The sequence below is a fragment of the Rhinatrema bivittatum genome, chromosome 2, assembly GCF_901001135.1.
Source record: "Rhinatrema bivittatum chromosome 2, aRhiBiv1.1, whole genome shotgun sequence".
In the NCBI taxonomy this organism is placed as follows: domain Eukaryota; kingdom Metazoa; phylum Chordata; class Amphibia; order Gymnophiona; family Rhinatrematidae; genus Rhinatrema; species Rhinatrema bivittatum.
Window position 1 is genome coordinate 334891763 of NC_042616.1, and position 24093 is coordinate 334915855.

General features: G+C 44.1%; 1 protein-coding gene across 1 annotated transcript in view; it reads right to left on the reverse strand.

Annotated features, from left to right (window-relative positions):
* ITGA9 (integrin subunit alpha 9) overlaps positions 1-24093 on the reverse strand; it is an 855720-nt gene that overhangs the window by 428333 nt on the left and 403294 nt on the right. The window contains exon 16 of the mRNA XM_029589807.1: positions 7677-7826. Coding sequence (XP_029445667.1) covers positions 7677-7826 — 150 coding nt within the window. The remainder of the gene's footprint in view (positions 1-7676; positions 7827-24093) is intronic.

Here is a 24093-nt window from a genome sequence, read left to right on the forward strand (position 1 = left end):
AACAAAAACAGAGCTCCTTAGCTCCGTTTTTGTTACATTTAAAGCGAGATGTAGGTTTGAGAGGAGGGTGTTAATTGAAGTAAGGCAGGTAGGGTCCCATGGAAAGCGGTCAGACAGAATCAGTAAGCAAGCCAACGTCAGGGCAGGTGGAGATCAAGCAGTGTTGGAATGCAAAGCAGAGGTTGGGGTAGGCAGAGAACAGGCGGAATCAGAATCCAAGCAGAGGTTTGGACAAGGCAGCATTCAGGCAAGGTTGGGGCAGGCAGCAGACAGGTAGAGCTGAGGTCCAAGCAAATGTCAGGTAGCAAGAGATCAATCTGAGAGAGAAGGTGGGTAGAGACGAAGACAAGAACCGAACGGGGGCAAGGGAGAATGAGGTGAGGAAAGGGCTGGATAAGTCAAAGCAAAGCAAGGAGTAAACATAGAAACATAGAAATGGACCAAATTATCTATCCAGTCTGCCCAGCAAACTTATGGTAGTAACTACTGGCCATACAAGTCATCTTTATAATTATCAGTTTCCCAGACAGTCAAAGCCAGGGCCCTTGGTTGCTGTTCGAACCCAATTCCCTGTTACCTCTTGCCAGAGAGCATTGCAGAGAGCAATGTTGGAGTTGCATCAACAGTATAAAGGCTTATTGGTTAAGGGTAGTAACTGCCATATCATCAAATTTCTCCCATGCTTATTTGTTTTCACAAACTGTGCAATTCAATGTCCTTGTTGGTTGCTGTCTGAATCTAATTCCCTTTTTCCACTTCTGCCTGCCACTGAAGCAGAGAGCAATGTTGGAGTTGCATCACAGCATAAAGGCTTATTGGTTAAGGGTAGTAATCGCCGCCACAGAAAATTACCCCATGCACTCTTTTCTTCATTCACATCCTCTACCCTTAAGGGATCGACAGTGTTTATCCCATGCCCCTTTGAAATCTTTTACTGCTTTTGTCTTCACCACCTTCTCTAGAAAGGCATTCCAGGCATCCACCACCCTTTCTGTGAAGAAATATTTCCTGACATTGGTTCACAGTCATAAGAACATAAGAAAATGCCATACTGGGTCAGACCAAGGGTCCATCAAGCCCAGCATCCTGTTTCCAACAGTGGCCAATCCAGGCCATAAGAACCTGGCAAGTACCCAAAAACTAAGTCTATTCCATGTTACCATTGCTAATGGCAGTGGCTATTCTCTAAGTGAACTTACTAGCAGGTAATGGACTTCTCCTCCAAGAACTTATCCAATCCTTTTTTAAACACAGCTATACTAACTGCACTAACCACATCCTCTGGCAACAAATTCCAGAGTTTAATTGTGTGTTGAGTAAAAAAGAACTTTCTCCGATTAGTTTTAAATGTGACACATGCTAACTTCATGGAGTGCCCCCTAGTCTTTCTATTATCTGAAAGAGTAAATAACCGATTCACATCTACCCGTTCTAGACCTCTCATGATTTTAAACACCTCTATCATATCCCCCCTCAGTCGTCTCTTCTCCAAGCTGAAAAGTCCTAACCTCTTTAGTCTTTCCTCATAGGGGAGTTGTTCCATTCCCCTTATCATTTTGGTAGCCCTTCTCTGTATCTTCTCCATCACAACTATATCTTTTTTGAGATGCGGCGACCAGAATTGTACACAGTATTCAAGGTGCGGTCTCACCATGGAGCGATACAGAGGCATTATGACATTTTCCGTTTTATTAACCATTCCCTTTCTAATAATTCCCAACATTCTGTTTGCTTTTTTGACTGCATCCTCCCTGGAGTTTCACTTCATGACCCCTAGCAAGAACAAGGCAAGGCTAGACTAGGAACAAGAAATGTGGCAACATGCACTGCTGGCAAAGCACAGAAGGAAACCTGTTGCTGAGGTGCTAGCTGGAAGCATGGCTCGGTTTTAAATACCCAGCTGGCACTGATGTCATCACAGGACAACATTGCAGGTTTCCCACTGTGGGACCTTTGAGAGAAGGCAAGGCACATGCACGCACCTAAGGCAGCCCGCGGTGATGTCGGGGAGAAAGTGTCGGCACATCCTGCAGGGATGGCGGCACTAGGATGAGTGAGGTTGGCCGCGGGATGATCCTGAGGTCGGCCCAGCGTTACAGTTTCTGACTCATCTCTAGATAATAGTACACTTGATAAACTATATGATAAAAGCTATACATAAAAAAAATGTTCATTTCATGTCTACTAGGTAACATGATATTTTAATACTGCATTTACAGACACACACCACTTCTTGTCCTAATAAAGAGAAGAAAAGCACATCAAAAGATCATTGGGTTTCTTATTTTGGGATAAATATTAAAAAAAAGAAACAAAAAACTTAGGGTTTGATTTACTAAGCTTTACTAAAGCTCATTACTGGAACCTCATGTGAACATCATACTAAAATAAGAATACAGCATGAACTGAATATGGACCTGAGAGAAATATATTTTTAAAAAATAGGGAGTATGGCCCATTTTGGAGATCAGCATCCTAGACATAACTAGGCATGCTCAGAAACAACATCCACTGCCCCTGAGGAGGGTGTTGTAGCTCCAACCACTACACAACAGTGACATCTATAGGTGGGATTTAGGGGCTACGCCATCAAGGTTTCAAAGGACAATATGGTCTCTGGCTTCCTGCTGACAACTATCCACTGCAATAATTGACTTACAGAGGCAGGAGGGTGGAGCTTAAGTAGAGAAAATTCCCTGATGACCATGAATAAAGATCCTTGGTGCCTTCCCTGCCAAAAATGATAATCCACAAAAAGGAATTCACCTAGTCTTGTCTGATTGTGTCAAAGTGATTAATCATTGGTCAATGTTGTACAATGTTATTTTGTTCTTTCTTTATATATCTTGCTGATAAATGTCAAACTGGAGTTGTTTAGATTTTGAAACACTGTCACAGTGTTGGGCAGTTGTTGAAGAGCCATCATCACTATTGACTTAAAGATAAGTGATTTTTATTTGCAAGATATATAAAAAAGAAAAGAAATTGCATTGCGCAACCATGACTGATGATTATACATTTTGATGCAATTAGACAAGACTTCAGTCACTCCCAATCAATGAGTGCAGTCGGTGTGTCTTCAACAGTATAAGGTCATAAGACTTACAATATATGGTGTTTCATTTGCCATTATGGTTGATACTAGGTGAATTCCTTTGTGGATTGTCTTTGCAATATCCACCTTATGGATTCCTTTGAGTTATAAATGATAATAAGTAGAGATGGGTCAAATTTCAAATGGGCTAGAAGATTAGCAGTAGATGAAAGGTAGAAAAAGGCTCAAAAGAGAAGCCTGAAGATCAGAAGAAAATATGAAAATATATCTTTTTTAAAGTATAAATATACTATATAAGAACAATTTAAGAACACAAAATAGTGTAGGAATTTGTTCTCATCTTTTGGCTGTAAGCACACTCTAGTAATATCTAAGCAGTGTATTCTCATTCCAGAAGCTAAAAGGCCTTGAATTATTCGATCTTGGGGATACCAAGACTTACATTATAGAGGAAAAGTGACTCCAGCTTTTAGTACAGAAATGAAATGCAGAACTTTTAACTCATTTTATGGAACAAGATTGGGTGTATATATGGACAGGGGATTTTAAAGCGTCTGTATGCTGTAAAGGATCTACAGTCATGTTAAGGCTGTTGCACAGAACCTACAGGTATCCACTATTCTTTTTCAAATTTAGGCCTGGATTCATCATTCTTCACAGAATGATAAATCCTGTGAAAACGGGGGGGCGTGCCTGCGAAAGCCCACAGCCTTCGCACCACGGTGGTGCGATTTCGGTGGCCACGGTGTGCCAGCTGCTGGCTTTTGTACCGAATCTGCTAGATTTACTATACTGGGTAAAGGAGATGTCAAGCATTAGTTCATAGACTACTCAGTTATTTGAGTAAATAGTGAAAACCTATCATACTTGCTTAAAGTATGATAAATCTAAGCTTCTACAAATTCTACTAGTATATGCTCCACCAGGACTGCTAGACTCAGATGCCTCCCCCCTCATAGAAACAATAGCCAAACACATCAACACGGACTCGCCAGCCATAATTATGGGGGACTTGAATCTCCATGTCAACGCCTCTCCTCTCATACCTAACTGCGAAGCTCTCCTTACCACACTCGGGGCTACGGGCTTTGAACAAATCATCGATAAACCTACCCATAAAGCAGGACACACTCTCAACCTCATCTTCATTAATTCCAACATATCTTACAATAAAGTTCCGGACTGTACCCCCGTTCCCTGGTTAGACCACTCAATGATTTCAACCACCCTCACGACTCAAGGAAACCCTAAGCCTCCTCAGCCCCACTCCACCATCCACTTCAGGAAAACTCGTACATCAGACACGCTCAGTGAACACCTTTCCAAAGAACTCCCCAACCTGGATACCACCAACCACAACACAGCCCTTCTTTCCTGGCACAATATCACAGAGTCAATAGCAAATAAATTATGCCCTAAAGCGGTGAAAATAATCAACTCAACTCAAAAAAAGAAACAATCCTGGTTCTCCCCAGAACTTAAGCAGATGAAACAAGACCTCAGACACAAGGAAAGCGAGTGGCGCAAGACCCCCAACTACCCGACTTTGTCTGACTACAAACGCACCCTCCATCTCTACAAGAACTCCATCTTACGGACAAAAAGAGACTTCTATGCCAGCAGAATTCACGATCTTCAATTTGATGCCAGGGCACTGTTCTCCTATGTCTCCCAACTCACAAAATCCTCTACCCCCGCCATACCAGATGACCAGGCTCAATCCAAAGCAAATGAACTAGCACTCTTCTTTCAGAAAAAATTGCAGACACACTAGCGCGCCTTCCCACCAACTCAACCCCCCCTTCCTTAACTCCAATACCCCACCTCAATCTGGAGCCAATCTCGACTCCTTCGAACCCACAACCCCCCTGGAGATCGAATCTATACTCAGGAGGCTGAAACCATCTAACCACCCATCAGACCACATTCCAACTAAACTTCTGCTTCTCATACCGAACTCTATCTCTAGATCTTTGGCCAACATCATAAACCGCTCACTTTCCCAAGGAATCTACCCTGACAGGCTAAAAACTGCTTCTCTCAAATCCCTTCTGAAGAAACCCAACCTGGACACAAGAGAACCCTCCAATTTCCACCCCATCTCTAACCTCCCTTTTCTTGCTAAAATCATGGAGAAATTGGTAAATACACAACTCTCAGATTATCTGGAAGAACACAAAATCCTCTACCCATCCCAATACGGCCTTCGTAAATCATTAAGCACGGAAACCCTCTTTATCTCCCTCTCAGACCACATCCTCATGGGCCTTGACAAAGGGCTCTCTTTCATCCTAGTCCTCCTAGACATCTCGGCCACCTTTGACACCGTGAACAACGCCATCCTACTAAATCACCTTTCAGAAATCGGATTATCAGGATCCGCCCACAGATGGTTCAATTCTTTCCTCAGCAACAGAAGCTTCAAAGTAAAAATCAATAATAAAGAATCTCCAGACGTCAAATCAACATTAGGCGTACCCCAAGGCTCTTCCCTGTCCCCTACCCTCTTCAATATATACTTCCTGCCCCTCTGTCAGTTGCTCACAAACCTAAAATTAATACACTACCTCTATGCAGACGATGTGCAGATTCTGATCCCCATAACAGAATCCCTCCCTAAAACTCTCACCTACTGGGAAAACTGCCTCCAATCTATTAACCGCCTTCTCATCAGTTTGAACCTGGTTCTCAATGCGACCAAGACAGAACTCCTTCTCATCTCCTCTGACCACACAGCCCTAACCCATCCGACATCTCCCAACACCCAGATCACACAAGTAAGGGACGTAGGAGTAATCCTCGATAACCATTTGAATCTAAAGAAATCCATCAACAACACTACCAAGGATTGTTTTTATAAACTACAGGTTATGAAAAGGCTCAGACCCCTCCTTCATTTCAAGGATTTCAGGACTGTGCTCCAAACCACTCTCTTCTCCAAAACAGACTATTGCAACGCTCTCCTCCTTGGGCTCCCCATTTCCTCCATCAAACCATTATAGATGCTCCAAAATGCAGCGGCTAGAATCTTAACCAACACCAACCGAGGAGCACACATCACTAAAATACTCCGGAACCTTCATTGGCTGCCAATAAAATACAGAATTTTGCACAAGGCCCTTACCACAATTCACAAAACCATTCATAATCAGCAACAACTAGACCTTCATATCCCTCTCAAATTATACTCATCCTCAAGACCCATCAGAGAAGCGTATAAAGGTACCCTGCAAGTCCCCCCAAAGAAATCCATGCGTCTATCAACCACCAAAGAACGAGCATTCTCTACAGCGGGTCCGGCCATTTGGAATAACATGCCCACAGACCTCAGGCTAGAACCTTGCCCTCTAACCTTTCGAAAAAAACTTAAGACCTGGCTCTTCCTCCAAGCCTTTCCTTAACTTTCAAAACCATCCATTTTCTACCAGACAGGACCTGCTTACCTGACTAGGCGCCCCGCCTAGTTTAGGCTTGATATTTTGCCTCTGTTTCTTTGTTTCGTTATTTAGTTTATTCAGTTTTGCTGTCCTTTGCCTCCGGCTAACTTAGCCCCCCAAGTTACTACCTCCTTGTTATATGTAACTTTCGCCTCTTGTTAAATGGTTGATTAAGTTCTACCCCTTGTTACATGTAAACCGATTTGATTTGAATTTATTCATGAAGGTCAGTATAGAAAAGTGTTAAATAAATAAATAAATAAATAAATAAATAAAACAAATACATAAATAAATAAAGGAAATCTAGATAGATATGATATATGAGATTATTATGTTATAAAAGAAAGGTGTTAAAATGAAATATATCTGTTACGTTTTGATATTGCCTTTCTTTGCTATGAGCAAGTACTTGTATTCTGGATGGAATTTTCTAATGTGTAGATATTCAAAAGCCATTTTGGAAACTTTTGGTATATTCAACCTCTTATCTGGTTAGATTTTAATTGGTTGTCATTATCTAGCTAAAATCCAGCTAGATAAAAAAAGAGGTGTTCCAGGAGCATAACTGGGACGAGCTACTTATCCCAGTTAAGTTAGCCGGATAAGTCTTATCTGGCTACATTTCTTAGCCGGCTATGTCTGAAAATTAACCTCTAAGTTTTATATATATACATAAATACATACACACATACAGTATCTACACACACACATACACACAATAATCTTGAATTTAGTTAATCTTATATTTATGCCATTTTGGTAGCCACGCTGGTTCTAGAAAAAAATGTGGAGCCTCAACTCCATTAGCTCATACACTATATTTTTTTTATTGGTCCTTTAACAGGTGGGATTCCTTTAAAGGATCAATCTCGGCTACTAGCAGGTTAGGACACCCCTCAACACTTTATTTTCCTCTAAAGTCACTGGAAGCATCTAGTAGGAGGTGCACCAATAAACATTTCAGAACAGGACTCCATGAAGAGCTCTATAACCTGTATGTACAGTGGTTATGAGTTAACCACTGCTTCAGCAATTTTTGGCTTGGGTGTCCCAACCACTGACCACATTTCTCCTCTGTAATTCTAAGCCAAGTGCTTCCTCTTCTCTTTTAATACATTATATTTCTTTATATTCATCACACAATCTGAATGCCTGAATTCTGATGGCAAGTTTTGGGTTCTGACCTGATTCCTCTGGGCTATCTTCTCACCCTTCTTCCACCGGAGGATAGGTTTGAGGGCAGGTAGATCCTTCTCTTCCTTTCCAATCACATGCTCCCCAAGACTGTAAGTCACTTCAAACACAATCGGGGATATCACATCTTTGACCTTTCGCTGTAAAGATAAGAGAAGCACAGGAGTTAGATACACAATGGTAATGTGACGTAACAGCTAAACCTTTAATATGCCTACCCACAAAAATCTTTAAGGCATATTACAACAATCAGTAAACATTCAGCAAGCTCAATTCAATATAATACAATCATCATAAATATATATATACAGAGAGAACAATTTAGGGCCAGATTTTTAAACATGTGCGGGTGTAGATTTGTTCGCGCAACCCGGCGCAAACAAATCTACACCCGATTTTATAACATGCAAGTGCAGCCGCACACATGTTATAAAATCCGGGGTCGGCGCACGCAAGGGGGTGCACACTTGTGCACCTTGCGCGCGCCGAGCCCAAGGGGAGCCCCGATGGCTTTCCCCGTTCCCTCCAAGGCCGCTCCGAAATTGGAGCGGCCTTGGAGGGAACATTTTTTGCGATACCCCCCACCTGTATGATCACAGAATGAAACATCTCTAGTTTTTAAATACAATTTGAGCACCAGGGTTTTGTTTTGTTTTTTTGTTTTGTTTTTTTTAAATCAAACTCAAGACTGAAAGTCATCAGGAGGGTGGCTTCTGTATGGATTTCATCTTGGGAGTTTTCCAAAAATTCTGACACGTCCAAATTGTCCAGAGGTATAATAGTGTGCAGTGCTCCCTCCTCTGAATTAACCTTACCTCTACCTGATGGAATATAAAACATGTTGGATATCAGAGGTTCTTCTGGGATCTTTAGCAATTCTCTCAAATATTTTTTGAAGAGTTCCTGGGAAGATACCAGTTTGGAGTTTAGAAAGTTAATCCATTGCAAATTCCTTGCCTTGGAAACACTGTCCAAGAGTCCCATTTTGTTGTGGATGATTAAATCACTTTTGTCAAAGTCACAATCGAGGTTTGCAGTAGGGATGTGCAGAGGGACGCCATATGTTGCATTCGGGATTCGTATTCGTCGGGGGCAGATACATTGCATTCGGCAAGGGGGCCCCCCGATACGTTTATACATTAATTCTTATTCATTTCCCGGCTAAAATTAAATTAACTACAACCCTCACTCTCCTGATCCCCCCAAGACTTACCAAAACTCCCTGGTGGTCCAGCGGGGGGTCCGGGAGACATATCCTGCACTCACACCCTTGGCTGCCGGTATTCAAAATGGCGCCGATAGCCTTTGACCTACTGTGTCACAGGGGCTACCGGTGCCATTGGTCAACCCCTGTCACATGGTAGGAGCAATGGATGGCCGGTGCCATCTTGTGCTCCTACCATGTGACAGGGGCTGACCAATGGCACCGGTAGCCCCTGTGACATAGTAAGGGCAAAGTCTATCGGCGCCATTTTGATTACTGGCAGCCGACGGCCCGAGTGCAGGAGATCGCTCCCGGACCCCCGCTGGACCACCAGGGACTTTTGGCAAGTCTTGGGAGACCCTCCTGACCCCCACAAGACTTGCCAAAAGTCCAGCGGGGGTCTGGAAGTGATCTCCTGCATTCGGGCCGTCGGCTGCCAGTATTCAAAATGGCGCCGATAGCCTTTGCCCTCACTATGTCAGCCCTGATGTTTTCATAAAGTTGGTTAAGATCACGCATGAAGACATGTTAGGATTTTGCCTGCTACACAGCCCTATCCTACCTTAATGACACCTCCCCACCAGCAGAGGCCCTCAGTATGTCTCATCACTAGTCTTGCCAAGCGCCTCCTCACTGCCCTTGCCATGCCCAAGCCCTAACCCTATGTAAATCCCCTGCCATTCTAACCTTGTCATCTCAAGTTGTCACTTCTGGCTCTGTGACCTGACCCTCAAGTCTATCCTGCCTTGTTTCCTGTCTTGAGTCTATCTATCCTATTCTCTCTTGTATCCTGCCTTGGGGCTTTCAGTACTATTCTGCCTATTCCAAGACTTGCTGCCTTTGGGTTTCTGTGTTCTTTGTTCAGTGTCTCCCTTGTCTAAGCCCTGCCTTAGTCTGTCTTGTTGGTCTTGTCCTGTCTGCTCCAGTATCCTGTCCAGTCCTGCCTGTACTAGAGTCTTGTCCTGTCTGCTCCAGTATCCATCCTGCCTATTCCAGAGTCCTGTCTTTGCCTTGTCTTGTCTAGTTCCAGGTTCTGCTTAGTAGCCAGCTTTGCCTTAGCCTGCCTTTGTCCCAGCCTACCTTGTCCAAGCCTTGCCTGTCCAGCCTTGACATGCCTAGCCATGTTCCAGCCTGTGTGGACTGACCACTATGATGTACTGCCACTAAAGAGACCTACTGGCCCTCAGAACACAAGGGCTCAACCTGCGGGGGAGAGGGCTGGCAAGGTGGAAGACCAGCCCTTATCTTGCTCTGAGTCCTGCCTTGCAGTCCCGTGCCGTTCTCCAGGTAGGTTTCCCAGACTCTGGGGTCCATAACAACAGAGGCTGAAGGAACTGATGCCATTGTATTCTCAAACCCCATTGTAATTGCCTCTTGTACAGATGTCAAGGGAACTACATGAATCACTGCTGCCACATAGCCTAGCAAGGTGAAAATGAGACAGGCAGGTACTGTGGATCACAATTGGAGGTCTGGCCAGTTCTGAAGTCTTTGAGCTCTGTCGCTTGGAAGGAAAGGCCATAGATAAAATTGAGTCTATTAGTTAGGTTGGATGTAGGTTGGATTAGTTAGGTTAGATGTAGGTTCAACTTTTCGTAATTGATTTCAAACCCCCAAACCTCTAGACAGTGAATGATCAACACTGTGTGAATGTAAGGATAAATTTGAACCCCCGACTAGTGGAGGTATGCTATCCCCACAGCTAGACATGTTGTGAATACTCTTGGGGTTGACGAGAGGCCAAAAGCAAAGACTTTGTACTGATAATGCTTGTCCCCCACCATTAAGCAGAGGTATCACCAAGAACACAGATGCATAGGGATATATGCATAAGCATATATCCCTATGCATCTAAGGAGCACATCCAGTTCTGTGGTTGGATAAACAGTAGGATGGTGCCCAGGAAAGTTATCTTGAATTTTTCTCAGCAAAGATGTTTGTTGAGATATCTGAGATCTAGGATGAGCCGGAGACCCCCAGATTTTTTGGAGATGAGGAAGTGTTTGGAAATAATAGCCCTGATTATAGTTTGAGTGGGCTAGTTCTTGCATGGCATTCTGCTTGAGGAGGGACTGTACCTCTCACTGTAAAACATGTTGTTGGGATTGATCGATTAGAGGAGAGGTGAGGTGTTCGAGGTTTGCACTTGAAGTTGACATGGTAACTGTGTTGTACTATCGATGGTACACACTGGTCTGATGTTATTTGGACCCAAGCTATGGAATATACATTTGGATTTTGCCCCTAACAGATGTTGTCTGCTGCGGTGTTGTTAAAAAATTTTGCTGCAGCTTTGAAGCCACTTACGCTGGTTGTTTCTGCTGGCATCTATTATTTTGCCTTCCCCTTTGTCGGGTGGACCATTGCTGAGGTCATAGCGACTGGTAGGGAGGTTAGCAATAGCTCTTATACGACTGATAGGGCTTCTGTTGATAGAAGGGCTTCTTAAATTGTGGATAAAAGCATCACAAATTGGAGAATTGGTCTCCACCTGTAGAGACTGAGAGTGACTGCACAGCAAGGTTTTGGTCCTTTATCTGGGTTACAGTTTCCTTAAGCTTGACACTGAAGAGATTTTCCACCTGAGCATGGTAGATCAGCCAATGTTTCATCGACATCTATTCGTTGAGCTGCAGTGGAGGCTGGTGATGTCCCCACCACCATTTCAAAGCCTTCATAAACGTCTCTCAAGAGATGATGCAGACATTCATCCATGTCCTCAAGAGATTGTGGAGCAAATGAAAGGTTTTAGCTGTTGTAAGCATTCAAACAGATATTGTACTATGTAGAACTGGTTCTGTTGGATCCAGGTTGACAGCATTGAGCCCTGAAATATCTTTTTTATAAAATCATCCAGAAGTTTATGGTCCTTTTCTGGGGGTGAATTTGAATGGAATCTGGTCTTTTTTGCCCTGCGCATGGCTGATTCTACTACAACGGAGTTATATGGAAGCTGCACCACCCCATAGCTGGGTGACGTTTGGAGGCAAAATTTCAGGTCCAGTTTTTGCACTGCAGTGGTACATGAAGAAAGGGTCTCCCAGAATTTCATAAGAGATTTTTGCAATACTGGGAGAGACAGGAAAGCGATGGGTTTGCTTGGCAGCTCTAGGATGTGCAATAAGCTCATTTCTTCTGTGCGGGGATCTGGTTCCTTCCTAATCTCGACCTTCAAAAGTGTAACCACTTTTTCAACAAATCATGACTACATCAGGTCTTCTGGAGGTGAGGAGTGGTCTGACGCTTCCTCTGGTGGCTCAGAAATAATGTCTTTAGGACTACATTGGGACTCCCCAGGTGAAGATAGCATAAGGCTCTCTGGTCTCAGGGATAATGAAGGTGAAAGATCCCTAGAAGGTGGAGATGGAAAAGGAAGTTCTTCCCTATGATACTCAGAAGGGTCAGCCACTGGTGACTGGGGTACTCCCGACTGACTGTGTGGTCTCCAGTGGATGAATAGGATATACTGGAGGGAAAGTTGGAGGTGTGGTTTGTGCAAATAGATTTGTGAAAACATTGTGGACAATGTCCGTTATCTGCTCCACCGCTTGTTGAGAGCATCGGCTAGGAAAGTGGTAAATTGTATCTTCTTATTCTTTGTTCTGTTGTTTGTCTAGCATTGAGACTGGAGTAAGAGGAAGGAGAGAGAAAATGGGTTGAAGACCCTACTGCCATAAATTGGAAGGTAATAAAAGAGCCTGGGTCCCTAGCAGAATTGGAACTGGTGCCATGATAGGATGGTATATAGCCTTTGGGATTCTTGATGGTGGAATTGCAGTTGCTAGTATATCCAGTGGATGGGAAGCTGCCAAATGTGGGGAGAACTCTTGCCACTCTTCCTAGAACCTTTGGAGATGTGGGAATGAAAAAACATAACAGATGAGTCTGAAGGGGGCTGGGGACTGTGCCTCCTCTGCAGGTCTTGAGAAAAATGAAGGGTCCCCTGACTCCTCTCTTTTCCTTTTGAGAGGAGGGCTATTAGAAGAGCATTTGCTTATATACTACAGCAGTGCTTATGGAGTGTGGTGTGGTCTGAACATGTGGTGTTCTGTCTCCTGTGTTTGGTACGCACATCAATCCAGATGCATAGTGTGCCCTCTTCTGCGCTGTGTATGTTGTTTTTGGCATGGAATGCATTGTTTTCAGTGCTGGGTGCACAGCCTCCAGAACATGGTGAGACATCTTGGCACTTTGCGTGTTGGCTTCAGCGACGAGGGTGTAGGAGCCGTCAGCTTTGATGTAGGCATCTTTACCACCTGGTGCGTCATCTTATGCCCTGTGCGCCACTTGTCTGAGCCAGGAAGACCAGCCAGTGCTCCTGAGCATGAGGGTTATGCAGCTACCACAAAGAGGACTGGAGTGAGTGCAGAGGCTCTCCTACCTCTCCCAAAGATAAAGATATAGAGGTCAACGATTGCCCAGAGACTTCTTCAGCTCGGAGTCTCGTCATCTTCTCAGCTTGCTGCTTCTGCATTCTGGGGGACATCCTCTCGCAGTGGCAGCAATTCTCCTGGCTTTGATCTGGGCCCAGGCACAAATAGCTGTAATTGTGGCTATCTGTGAGCCATAATAGCACTGAAAAGTGTTGTTTGGGGTCGCTAAAGCGAGAAAAGAATTGAAAAAAGGAGGAATCAAGAGACAGATTCCATGTCCGTGCAAAGCATGGATAAAAAAATACAGAGGACACTTCTGGAAGACTCATTCGCATGGGAACTACCGCGAATGCCCAGTAGGGCAAAAGTCAAACTTTGAGAGACCTTTCCACCTAGTGCCACCCTGATGACATGTCTAATTCAGCTTGCTCATCGACAGAAAAACAGGTGGCTTTGATAGTATAGCTCTCATTCAACTTTTTTCACTATTCATTTCACAGCCAGCTTCAAAGCAATCCTAAATGAATACCAAGCCAAAGATGGAAACAGCTCATTGTGCAGGTTAGAACTTGTTTGGACGCAAAGGGTAAATGTGAATTGCTTAAGAGGGTAGGTGAGGAAAGCAGAAATAAACGTCATAAAACAGAAACCTGTCCTGGGTTGGGGGGGGGGGGGGTTCAATGTTTCTAAATGAGTTCATACAAGACGAGTGCTCAACAATCTCTGCTGTGGCATGCTTCCTAACTAGATATAAATAAAGACATCTCAACACTCACATCACCCCCAACACTGCATCTCTCACATTTTCTCTCTTAAAGAGGATAACATTTGCCTTACCATGCTTATAAATAGAAAGTCTAATTGCTGCTTGTATCTGCTAGAACATGGAATTCTCAAAGTGTTAACAGCGATAATTCCTTCCAAAGTGCTCTGCCCACATAAACTACAATTGTTGCTGCGAAAAAACACTAAAAACAAAGCTTAACTGCACCACTCTAATCATAGCACAGTCTGTTAAACAACTAACAACTCTGCTCATATGTATTTACAAAGAAAAGATACACTATGGAGTTCATTTGAACACAATAGGTCACATTTGAAGGCAATCATGAGAACTTGCCTTACAGCAAGCTTTGCTTCTGTTTCCTTTACAGTGGCTTACACTGGCTGAGAAGCCAGTTTACATCAGTATCTTGAAATTTCTAGTGTCGCTGTGGAAAATGTTACTAGAACTAAGGTTATGAGATGACTCCAGGTCACAAGCAGCACTTCTCAACTCGTGTACGGCAGCAAATTCCTTCACAGGCAGCAGCAATGGCTGCTGCTGCTTGAACCTGATTCTCTGCTGCCCTCAAAGGCGAGCCTCTCAATTTTCACCCTATGTGGTAATGTCCTCCTGTTGTTGTACCCTCACCTCCTCCATGCCCCCCCCCTTATCCCCCGCCAGCAGAAGGAGAGTTCTTCTTGCACGTGTCTGCCAGGTGTGGTATAATGTCTGACCAGTCAGGGCTCCGTGGTCTTGCTAGCTGGTGGCTGAAAGGAATCAGTAAGTTTTTGCTTGGGACATTGTCTTTTTTAAAGTATTGGGGCAAAGTTAACTATTTGGGAATATTATTTAGTGTGTTTGTGTGTTTGTGCCTTTAATAGTCAGAAAGGCAGTGAATAAACAAGTTAGACTGTTTGTATTTTTAAATAGTTAGTCAATAAGGTAGCAGTAGGTAGGCAGTAAATAAGCAAGTTAGACCGTTTGTATTTTTAGTCAGTCAATAAGGTAGCAGTAGGTAGTGTGTTTATTTTTAAAAGTCTGCAGAACTGAGTGTTCTCCAGACTTTTAAAGAACTGAGTGTTTGTTTTTAATATTAAGTGTTTGTATTGAAAAAAAAACCCCACCAAAAAACCCAACCCAAAAAGTAGCCAGAAGCTAGAAATAAGCTAGGAGCAGTGTATACCTAAGTAAAAAAGTTGAATAGTTCAGCTCAGTTACTCACCTTGGAAAGGTGTTGAGGTAGTGTGATTGGGTTTGAATAGGGACCAACATTTGTTAATCAAGAGAGCAGTGAGTCACTCAGGCTGACTAACTGAAGTTAGCCCCGGGACGCATATAAGTCCTGGTGCTTGAAAAAATGGGCGGTAAGGGGCGGGGCGGGGTGCTATGGGGGCATGGCAAGAGGCCTTTCCACAGCCGCTGGGTCGGGGATCGCGCCCTCAGTCGGCTGGTGTGCGCCTCTGGCAGGCGTAACTTGTGAGACAAAGGTACGGGGTTTGTTTGTTTTTTCGGGCTGGGGGGCAGGACAGGTGAGGGGAAGGTGGGGGGGAAGGAAAGTTCCCTCTGAGGCCACTCCAATTTCGGAGCGGCCACGGAGGGAGCGGGGAAAGCCAGTTGGTCTCCCCGAGGGCTCGGCGCACGAAAGGTACACTAGTGTGCACCCTCTTGCATGCGCCGACCCCTGATTTTATAACATGCGTGCAGCAGCATGCGCATGTTATAAAACCGGACGTACATTTGTGCATGCTGGGTAGCATGCACAAATGTACGTTGCGCGCATACCTTTTAAAATCTACCCCATAATTTAGTTACCTCACAAATAATTTTAAAACTATGAAAAATAAAACTAAATCTTACATACATTCACCTCACTCACTATGCCTGGGTCAAAAGGCTAGCTGCACTAGCCTGGAGTCCCTAAAGACTGTTTTAGTCACATTTAGAAGCAGCATTCCTAAAAGCGTGTTTTAGGCAGGATCAAAAGATAGCCCACATAGAAGCCATTTTCAGCTTTACACATTTTATTTTCCATGGAAAAAGTACCTGCTCAAAAAAAAAAGCAGGTATTCTATACCCTCAGCAAGTTTCAATGTGAAAGATTTCATGTATTTCTCACTCTGAAACTTGATGCAAAGTTCGTCGGGAAAAAGTGAACAATAGGAAAGTTGCTCCCTTGGAGGCATGCTATGTAAAGGCCAGAAACAAAGGTCATTGGTCTTATGTATTCATCCCCACCTTTTTTTTTGTTCCTCTTAGTTCAGGCACTACACTGAAAAGAAGATTTTGCTGGAGGAATGAATACCCTGATAATTCATCCAAAAGAAATCAGTTGTCCCCAAAGCGCCTTTATTTGCAGCATGGACCTCAACCTCCAAGATATCAAGCCCACGCTTCACAGACGTTATATCCCTTTTAGCCTTAAGCCCATTCAATGGCTCATGCCAGCATTAACAAGAGATGGAGCCACCAGCTCTGAGGCAGTAATCATGTCCAGCAGAGCATCCATGCCCACAATTTTACACTAATGGATCCCCCCTCCTCCCCACACAGAAATGTATGTGTGTTCCTCACAAACCATTATGATGGCATGCTTACAAACATTTGGGATATGTAACACATGCATGCAGTTCATATGTCTTTCTCCACATTTCTGCAGCAAAAAAATGCATTGAAGGAAAGGAATCTTTAAGCAGAGGAAATGGGAAAGGAAAGGAAATCTCAGAGAAGGAACTGTTAAATGTGCTATCATTGTCCATGCAAAAAAAGAAAAAAACCCAATCCCAATGCACGTTCCATATGTTGGCCAGATTAGAAATGTTGAGGCCAATAATCAAAGGCATTTACCTAGATGAAGTGACCTGTCTCAAAATTGTCTACTCCGCCCAGCTAAAAGTCTGTTCTAGCTTTCAGAGCATACACACGTTTAGTCAGGTTAAAGAGAGGGGATCCTAGGCGGTATGTTTAGGTTGAGGGTGTAAACCAGCACACGCATATTTAATTTTTAAACATGCACATGATATTTTGCCTCCCCCCCCCCCCCCCCCCCCCCCCCGGCTTGACCATCCAAACAAAAAGAAGGGGACAAAGCAGGCAGGTGATTTTAGCGTGCACACCTTGAGGCTGCTTATTTTGAAAGAGAAACAAGGCAAATATTTTCCCTTGGAAAGCTGGCTGCAAATGCAAATGGGCGAGTACCTGCGCACATCACAAACAAGGTGCATTGTTCAAAACTGTGCTCCTCCCTCCACCCCTGCATTAAAATCCCATTAAATCCAGTACTATAAGTGCAGGAGGAGACGAGGTCACCAGAGCACCAGAAGGATTTAATTAAGAGGAAATTTCAACAATTTTTTTTTTCGACTTTCAAATGTTCTAGCTACGGAAGCAATTTCTCTACAGAATCAGGGTAGGTATCCCCCTGTTTAATGATTGCTCACTGCCATTCTCTCAGCACGTTTCGATCTGTCGCCGGCAGGCCCTGAAATCGGAGACTCCCTCTGTCGACATGCTCACATATTATGCATGTCATTTCAATTTGTGTCACAGTGTGCAGTGCTTGCCAGGGCCTGCAGCAAGCACCGGGGGGGCCATAAATTATGGAGAAATCCAGGAGCATAGAAACCCATTCCTTTCATTACCATTCAAATAAGTGAAGAAGCATTCTCAGCAGTTGCATTTGGTCCCTCTAGGTATTGTTTTGTGCCTGCTTTTCTGATGTGTGTTTCAGATGGCGGTGCTCTTCTCTTGAAAGTTTATCTTCTAATGTTTCTGGGCTTCAGGCTTCCTACAACACCCTTGGGAACAGAAACATCAAAAGTAGAACCCAACGCAGAAGGCTGATGTCAGGTTCATTCCAAACAAAAAAAAAAGTCATTAGAGCAGGGCTTCACGAACTTTTAGCCAATGTGACCCCATTTTAGCACTTGAAAATTCACATGAACCCAGACACTGGCCGAAACAAATTAGCAGAGGTACAGCCCTCCCTCCAACAATCACTCCACTCTCACCCTCCCTCTCCCTGCATTCTTGCTGATACTCTCTCTCAACCTCCACCCTGTCCAGAGAACCTCCTTTCTTAATCTCCTCCCCTCCAGCTGATTCCCAGATCCTATCACCCCCTTACACAGCCCTTTTCGCAACTTCTTAGCTTATTCTCTCTTACCCCAAGCCCTTCTTATAACCCCCAACTTATCCTCTATCACCTCATTTCTCTTCACCCCTTCCCTCATTCCCGCCTCTTAACCCCACCCTCTCTCTCACACCTCCCTGCTTTTCCTCTATCCCTTCTCACACATCCCCAGTCAGTTTTCTGTTCTTCTCCCTCTCATCTTCCATTGCTAATTCCAGTCCACCTGAGAAAACCCTCATACTCTTATTGTATCCGGATCACAGTCCCCTCACTGATTTCCACTACTAATGCTGCTGGCTCCTGAAGATTGTTGCCAGTTGACTCACTTGGGACCACAGCTAAAGGTTGTGTGACCCCTTTTGCGGTCCTGACTCACAATTTGGGAAGCTCTGAATTAGAGGGCAAACTATCTATCTCTGTTGTTACAAACACCGTGGGCAGTTTTTACCTGTAGAGTTTGTATCAGTAATCAAAGCAAAACTACATGGGTAGTTTTGCTTTAATTATTATCCCAGGAAAAACTACTTGCAGAGATTTGTACCTGCTTTCTCTATGGATAATGTTTACACTTTGATCTTGTCCTACATACTAGACTGTTAAATTAGATTGTATGTTGTAGTCTCTTAGACTGAACAGATTCAAGCCACTGTATCATAGGAATAAATATTTAAAATGTCATAAATTCAAAATAAGGCCAGAGAAACGAATCATGGGATGCATAATTAAATGTGCCACTGACAGCTAAACAAAAGCATATGGCGGCACAGGCAGTTGATTTTCCTCCTACATCTGAGGTACAAGAGCCAGCATTTTCAGCAAGGTACTTCCCCCATTCTCTCCTCTGCCTTGTCAACTGATACCAAATACCTAAGGCTAAATGCAAGTGAACGGAAGGAAAGAAGAATAAAGAAATAGAGAGAAGCTTCCCCCATCCAAGCCAGCCATTTACTTTGCTCTGATCCTCAGCGGCTGCCCACAGCTAATTATCCCACCGATACCTCACAGCGATGTTCACACTGTTACATAATGCTTGGCACTTCTGCCTGGAAATGGTATTGCCACCACATTTTATGGCTCATGCTGGAAAAACAGGCGTCATGTTCAGCAAGCCTCTGTGGGGGCAAGGTGAAGGTAGGGAGAAGATTAAAGGATGAGTGATTGTCTCCAACGCTAAGGTGAGATACTTCTAAGATGGGAAGTCCGTGACTTACACTGGAAAGCAGATCTCCGGGCTTTTTTATTTTTACCTCAGCAGTTTCCTCCTGTTCCTTTGGGCTTCCAGTTCAATCAGAACCAAGGCTAGGATCTGGCCCCACAAGCCTTCGTTTTCAATTGCCCGGGTATTTTTCTCCTATTTCATGATCCCCTACCTCCTGTGCCCGAACATACTTAGGGGTTCATTTATCAAAGTGCTAGGTTGAGAGAACATTGTACAAATCTCATCTTTGGGTGAGTTTCCTCACTCCGAAGTACATCAAATCTTCACAAGAGTGTACTGTTCTGTTCGTACTTCTCACTCTGAATGTCAAAGTGGCCCCTAACCCCTACACTACTACCTAAACCTCACCTCGAGGTACTAGGTGGGCCTCAAATAGAGATAGAAATACCTACGTACTATAAGGGCCTTATAGCTAGTCTGTCTCTCTCTCCCCCTCCCTCCCTCCCCCCAGTGGTTGTAGGTAGGAATTGCAACAATTGTGGTACTTATCGCAAAGTGCGAAAAAGTTATCGCAGTTTGTGGTAATACCTATGTGAAGTGCTAAGATAGCACATAAGAACATAAGAAATTGCCATGTTGGGTCAGACCAAGGGTCCATCAAGCCCAGCATCCTGTTTCCAACAGAGGCCAAAACCAGGCCACAAGAACCTGGCAATTACCCAAACACTAAGAAGAACCCATGCTACTGATGCAATAGCAGTGACTATTCCCTAAGTATAATTGATTAATAGCCATTAATGGACTTCTCCTCCAAGAACTTATCCAAACCTTTTTTGAACCCAGCTACACTAACTGCACTAACCACATCCTCTGGCAACAAATTCCAGAGCTTTATTGTGCGTTGAGTGAAAAAGAATTTTCTCCAATTAGTCTTAAATGTGCTACTTGCTAACTTCATGGAATGCCCCCTAGTCCTTCTATTATTTGAAAGTGTAAATAACAGAGTCACATCTACTCGTTCAAGACCTCTTATGATCTTAAAGACCTCTATCATATCCCCCCTCAGCCGTCTCTTCTCCAAGCTGAACAGCCCTAACCTCTTCAGCCTTTCCTCATAGGGGAGCTGTTCCATCCCCTTATCATTTTGGTTGCCCTTCTCTGTACCTTCTCCATCGCAACTATATATTTTTGAGATGCGGCGACCAGAATTGTACACAGTATTCAAGGTGCGGGCTCACCATGGAGCGATACAGAGGCATTATGACATTTTCCGTTCTATTAACCATTCCCTTCCTAATAATTCCTAACATTCTGTTTGCTTTTTTGACTGCTGCAGCACACTGAGCCGACGATTTTAAAGTATTATCCACTATGATGCCTAGATCTTTTTCCTGGGTGGTAGCTCCTAATATGGAACCTAACATCGTGTAACTACAGCAAGAGTTATTGCAAGGCACACTTTGCAATAAACATGCTATTACCATAAAACACACCCCTTTACCTATCGCATGAGATATTTACTGCATTTTGATACATCCAGGCCTTAATTTGGTCATTGCAGTGAGAGTCTTGAGCCGAGGGTCCTGCAATTATGGGCCCTGAATCCAGCCACCAGGGGATTCACTCTTCAAGAATGAACACAAGTCCCTCCTGAGGTCTGTGAGCACTGCCTCCACAGCATCCCCAGTCAGCCGAACCAGGGAGCAGAATACCCAAATCAGGGAATCCAACCAGGCACCTTCCACATAGGAACGCACAGATCTGCTACTAAGCCAGCAGATTCCTTTTAAAATATGCTCAGTATTCATGCTCTAAGACAACATTTACTTCAGGAGCTATAGTTCTGGTGTGTAAACTTAAAGACATTCTAGATGATAGCATGCAATAAAATATACAGAATATGTCACTGGAAAAACTAGCTAGGCAAAGAAGATTTGTCATCATGCACTTGTGTTTAGAAAAAACCAAAGAACTGGAGGTTGAACTTGAAGCAGGTGCATTTCTGCCCAGTTCGAGTTCATCATGAAAATCAGATTTCCATCTTCTCTGCTTGGTCGAGGACTGCCACCGTGATGACTTGGCCAGATGGGAAGGAGGTTACAGATTGGTAAAAACTTGCCAAGTAGTTGAAAAAGAAGGCTTAAGGCACTTTGTCCGGTACAGGCCGGTTCCAACTAATCTGGGTGTTGAAAGGAGTGAAACTGCTGGGTGAAAACCCCCTCCTTGACTCTCATTAAAGCTAGCAACCAGACAGGCAACTTTCAAAGAGCCCACGCAATTGTGAAGCAGGCAGGTGCTTTTACCTCTTGCACTTGAAGCTAATGTTCAAGAACAAAACTACCTGGGTACTTTCTCTTTGAAAATTAGCTAGCAAAGTAATGCACACTCAAAGTGCTCATGCACTTGGCACCTGCTATTTGTGTGAGTGGCTGAGGGGGTGGGGAGAGGGGAATGCAGGGTAAAATAGCATGTGAGCTTTTGGAAATCCCATGCTTTACTCCTTTAACCTACATACACCCCTCCCATTTCCCCTCCTCGTCTTCCTCTCAGAATGCTTCTTTTTATCTCGGCTGAAAGCATGCACACCATGGAAAGCTATGTATGTTCTTAGCTAGGCTAAGTAGCGCTGAATACCAGCCTCATAAATGCTTTAGATCCAGCACTGCTGGAGCAGCACCTAACGCCACAAGTCCCAATATACCAGCTAAGGTCCACCAAGGTAAATCTGGTCAGTGATGCTTCACATTAGTCTGGCATGCGTAACTAGCAGGTTTTTTTTCTGCACAGGTGAACCCTATATCTGGAACACTACACCGTGGAAAGACAGAAGACATTTTTATTTGTATGGCGGAGTTATTGTTGTGCCACTGTCAGTCTCTAAGCTATTCTCATTTTCCTTTTACTGTAAAACATGATACTTTATAAAAGCTCTTAAATGGCTCTAGGTCCTCCCAGTTTTAATAGCAAAAGCAATAATTCTCTAGAAATGATCTGTTTCACAAACTACTCAAAATATTCGAAAATAACAAACCCAGTATCTTATAGTAATAATAATCCAACCTTCTGTAAACTAGCTATCTATTAATGTGCTATTTTGTTTAACGTCCAATGGCTTCTTCTTAGGTCTTTGGCTTCACTTGACAGAATTTTAATTTCTAACCCTGTCCTATATGGATTACTGCTTAAATGCATAACAATGCTACATACAAACTAATTTCATTTATACCATAATATAACCTACCCAGAGGTTCTAGATTCTTCAGTTATTCAAATAATTATAATTCAGCAAGCTTTATTCAAAACAAAAAATGTACTGTATAGTACCTATCCTTCTTCACACTAATCCAAAGCAGCAGAACATCTGGACATGCTGATAAGGATGAATCACAGTATCGAAAAAGGGTTAGCTGTTGGAATTGTGGACCCTTGAGCCAGCTTGAGAGCAGATGGAACCACTGAGGGAAGGCTCTATAGTGGCTCTCGTAGCCGGGAGGCGGTGCAGGACCAGGAGACCAGACTGGGGCTTCACCCCAAACATTTTAAAGAGGGCATGCCAGTACTTGGCGGTAAACTGTGATCCACAGTCCGAGGCTATATGTCTGGGGAGACCGTGCAGACGAAAGACATGTTGGGCGAATAAGTGGGCAAGTTCGGATGCTGTAGGCAGTTTCAGGAGGACCACAAAGTGGGCCATCTTCGAAAATCTGTCGATGATTACCCAAATAACTTGCTTTCCCTCAGATACTGGCAGGTCCACCACGAAGTCCATGGAAATGTAAGTCCACGGCTCTTCGGGAATGGAGAGAAGCTGCAAAAGGCCCCATAGGCAGCCTGGAAGCAGCTTCTGTCGAGCACAAGTTGGGCAAGAACTGACATAGGCTTGGATGTCTCGACTGACTTGAAGCCACCAATAGTAGCGAGTCAACAGTTCTAATGTGCGGGCTCTGCCAGGATGACCAGCGGTCAAAGAGTCATGGGCCCAAGATAAGAATTGCTTTCGGAGATGAAGTAGCACCACTGTTTTGCCTGTAGGGACTATGTTGGTAGCAGCAAGATGAACCTTGGCTGGATCCAAGAAATATTGGGGTATAACCGGAGTGTCTTCAGACTCAGATGTGCGGGAGAGAGCGTCAGCTCTGATATTCTTCGAGGCTGGGCGATATCAGAGAGAGAAGTTGAAACGGCTGAAGAACAAGGATCAGCGCGCCTGCCGAGGATTCAGCCGCTGAGCCCGGCACAGGTACTCCAAGTTCTTGTGGTCTGTGAATACAGTTATTGGGTGTTGATCCCCCTCCAGCCACTATCATCACTCCTCAAAGGCCATCTTTATAGCAAGGAGCTCCTTTCCCCGATACCATAGTTTCTCTCTGCGGGGGAAAATCTCTGGGAAAAATAGGAGCACGGAGCAGCATCCCCTTGGGTGAGAACTGGCTGAGCACAGCCCCTACTGCGGAGTCTGAGGCATCCACCTCTACTACAAATGGCCGAGAAGGGTCAGGGTGTCACAGACAGGAGTCTTGGAGAAAGGCCTGTTTTAATCCTTCAAAAGCTTTAAGTGCTTCAGGTGGCCAATCTCTGGCTTTGGACCCCTTTCAGGTATGTGCGGTGAGTGGAGCAACTATATGTGAGTAGCAAGGAATGAAGTGCTGGTAGAAGTTGGCGAAGCCAAGGAAACGCTGGAAAGCCTGAATTCCCACAGGGCGTGGCCAGGCTCTAATACTCACAACTTTCTCTGGGTCCATATGAAAGCCAGTGGTGGATATGATGTACCCTAGG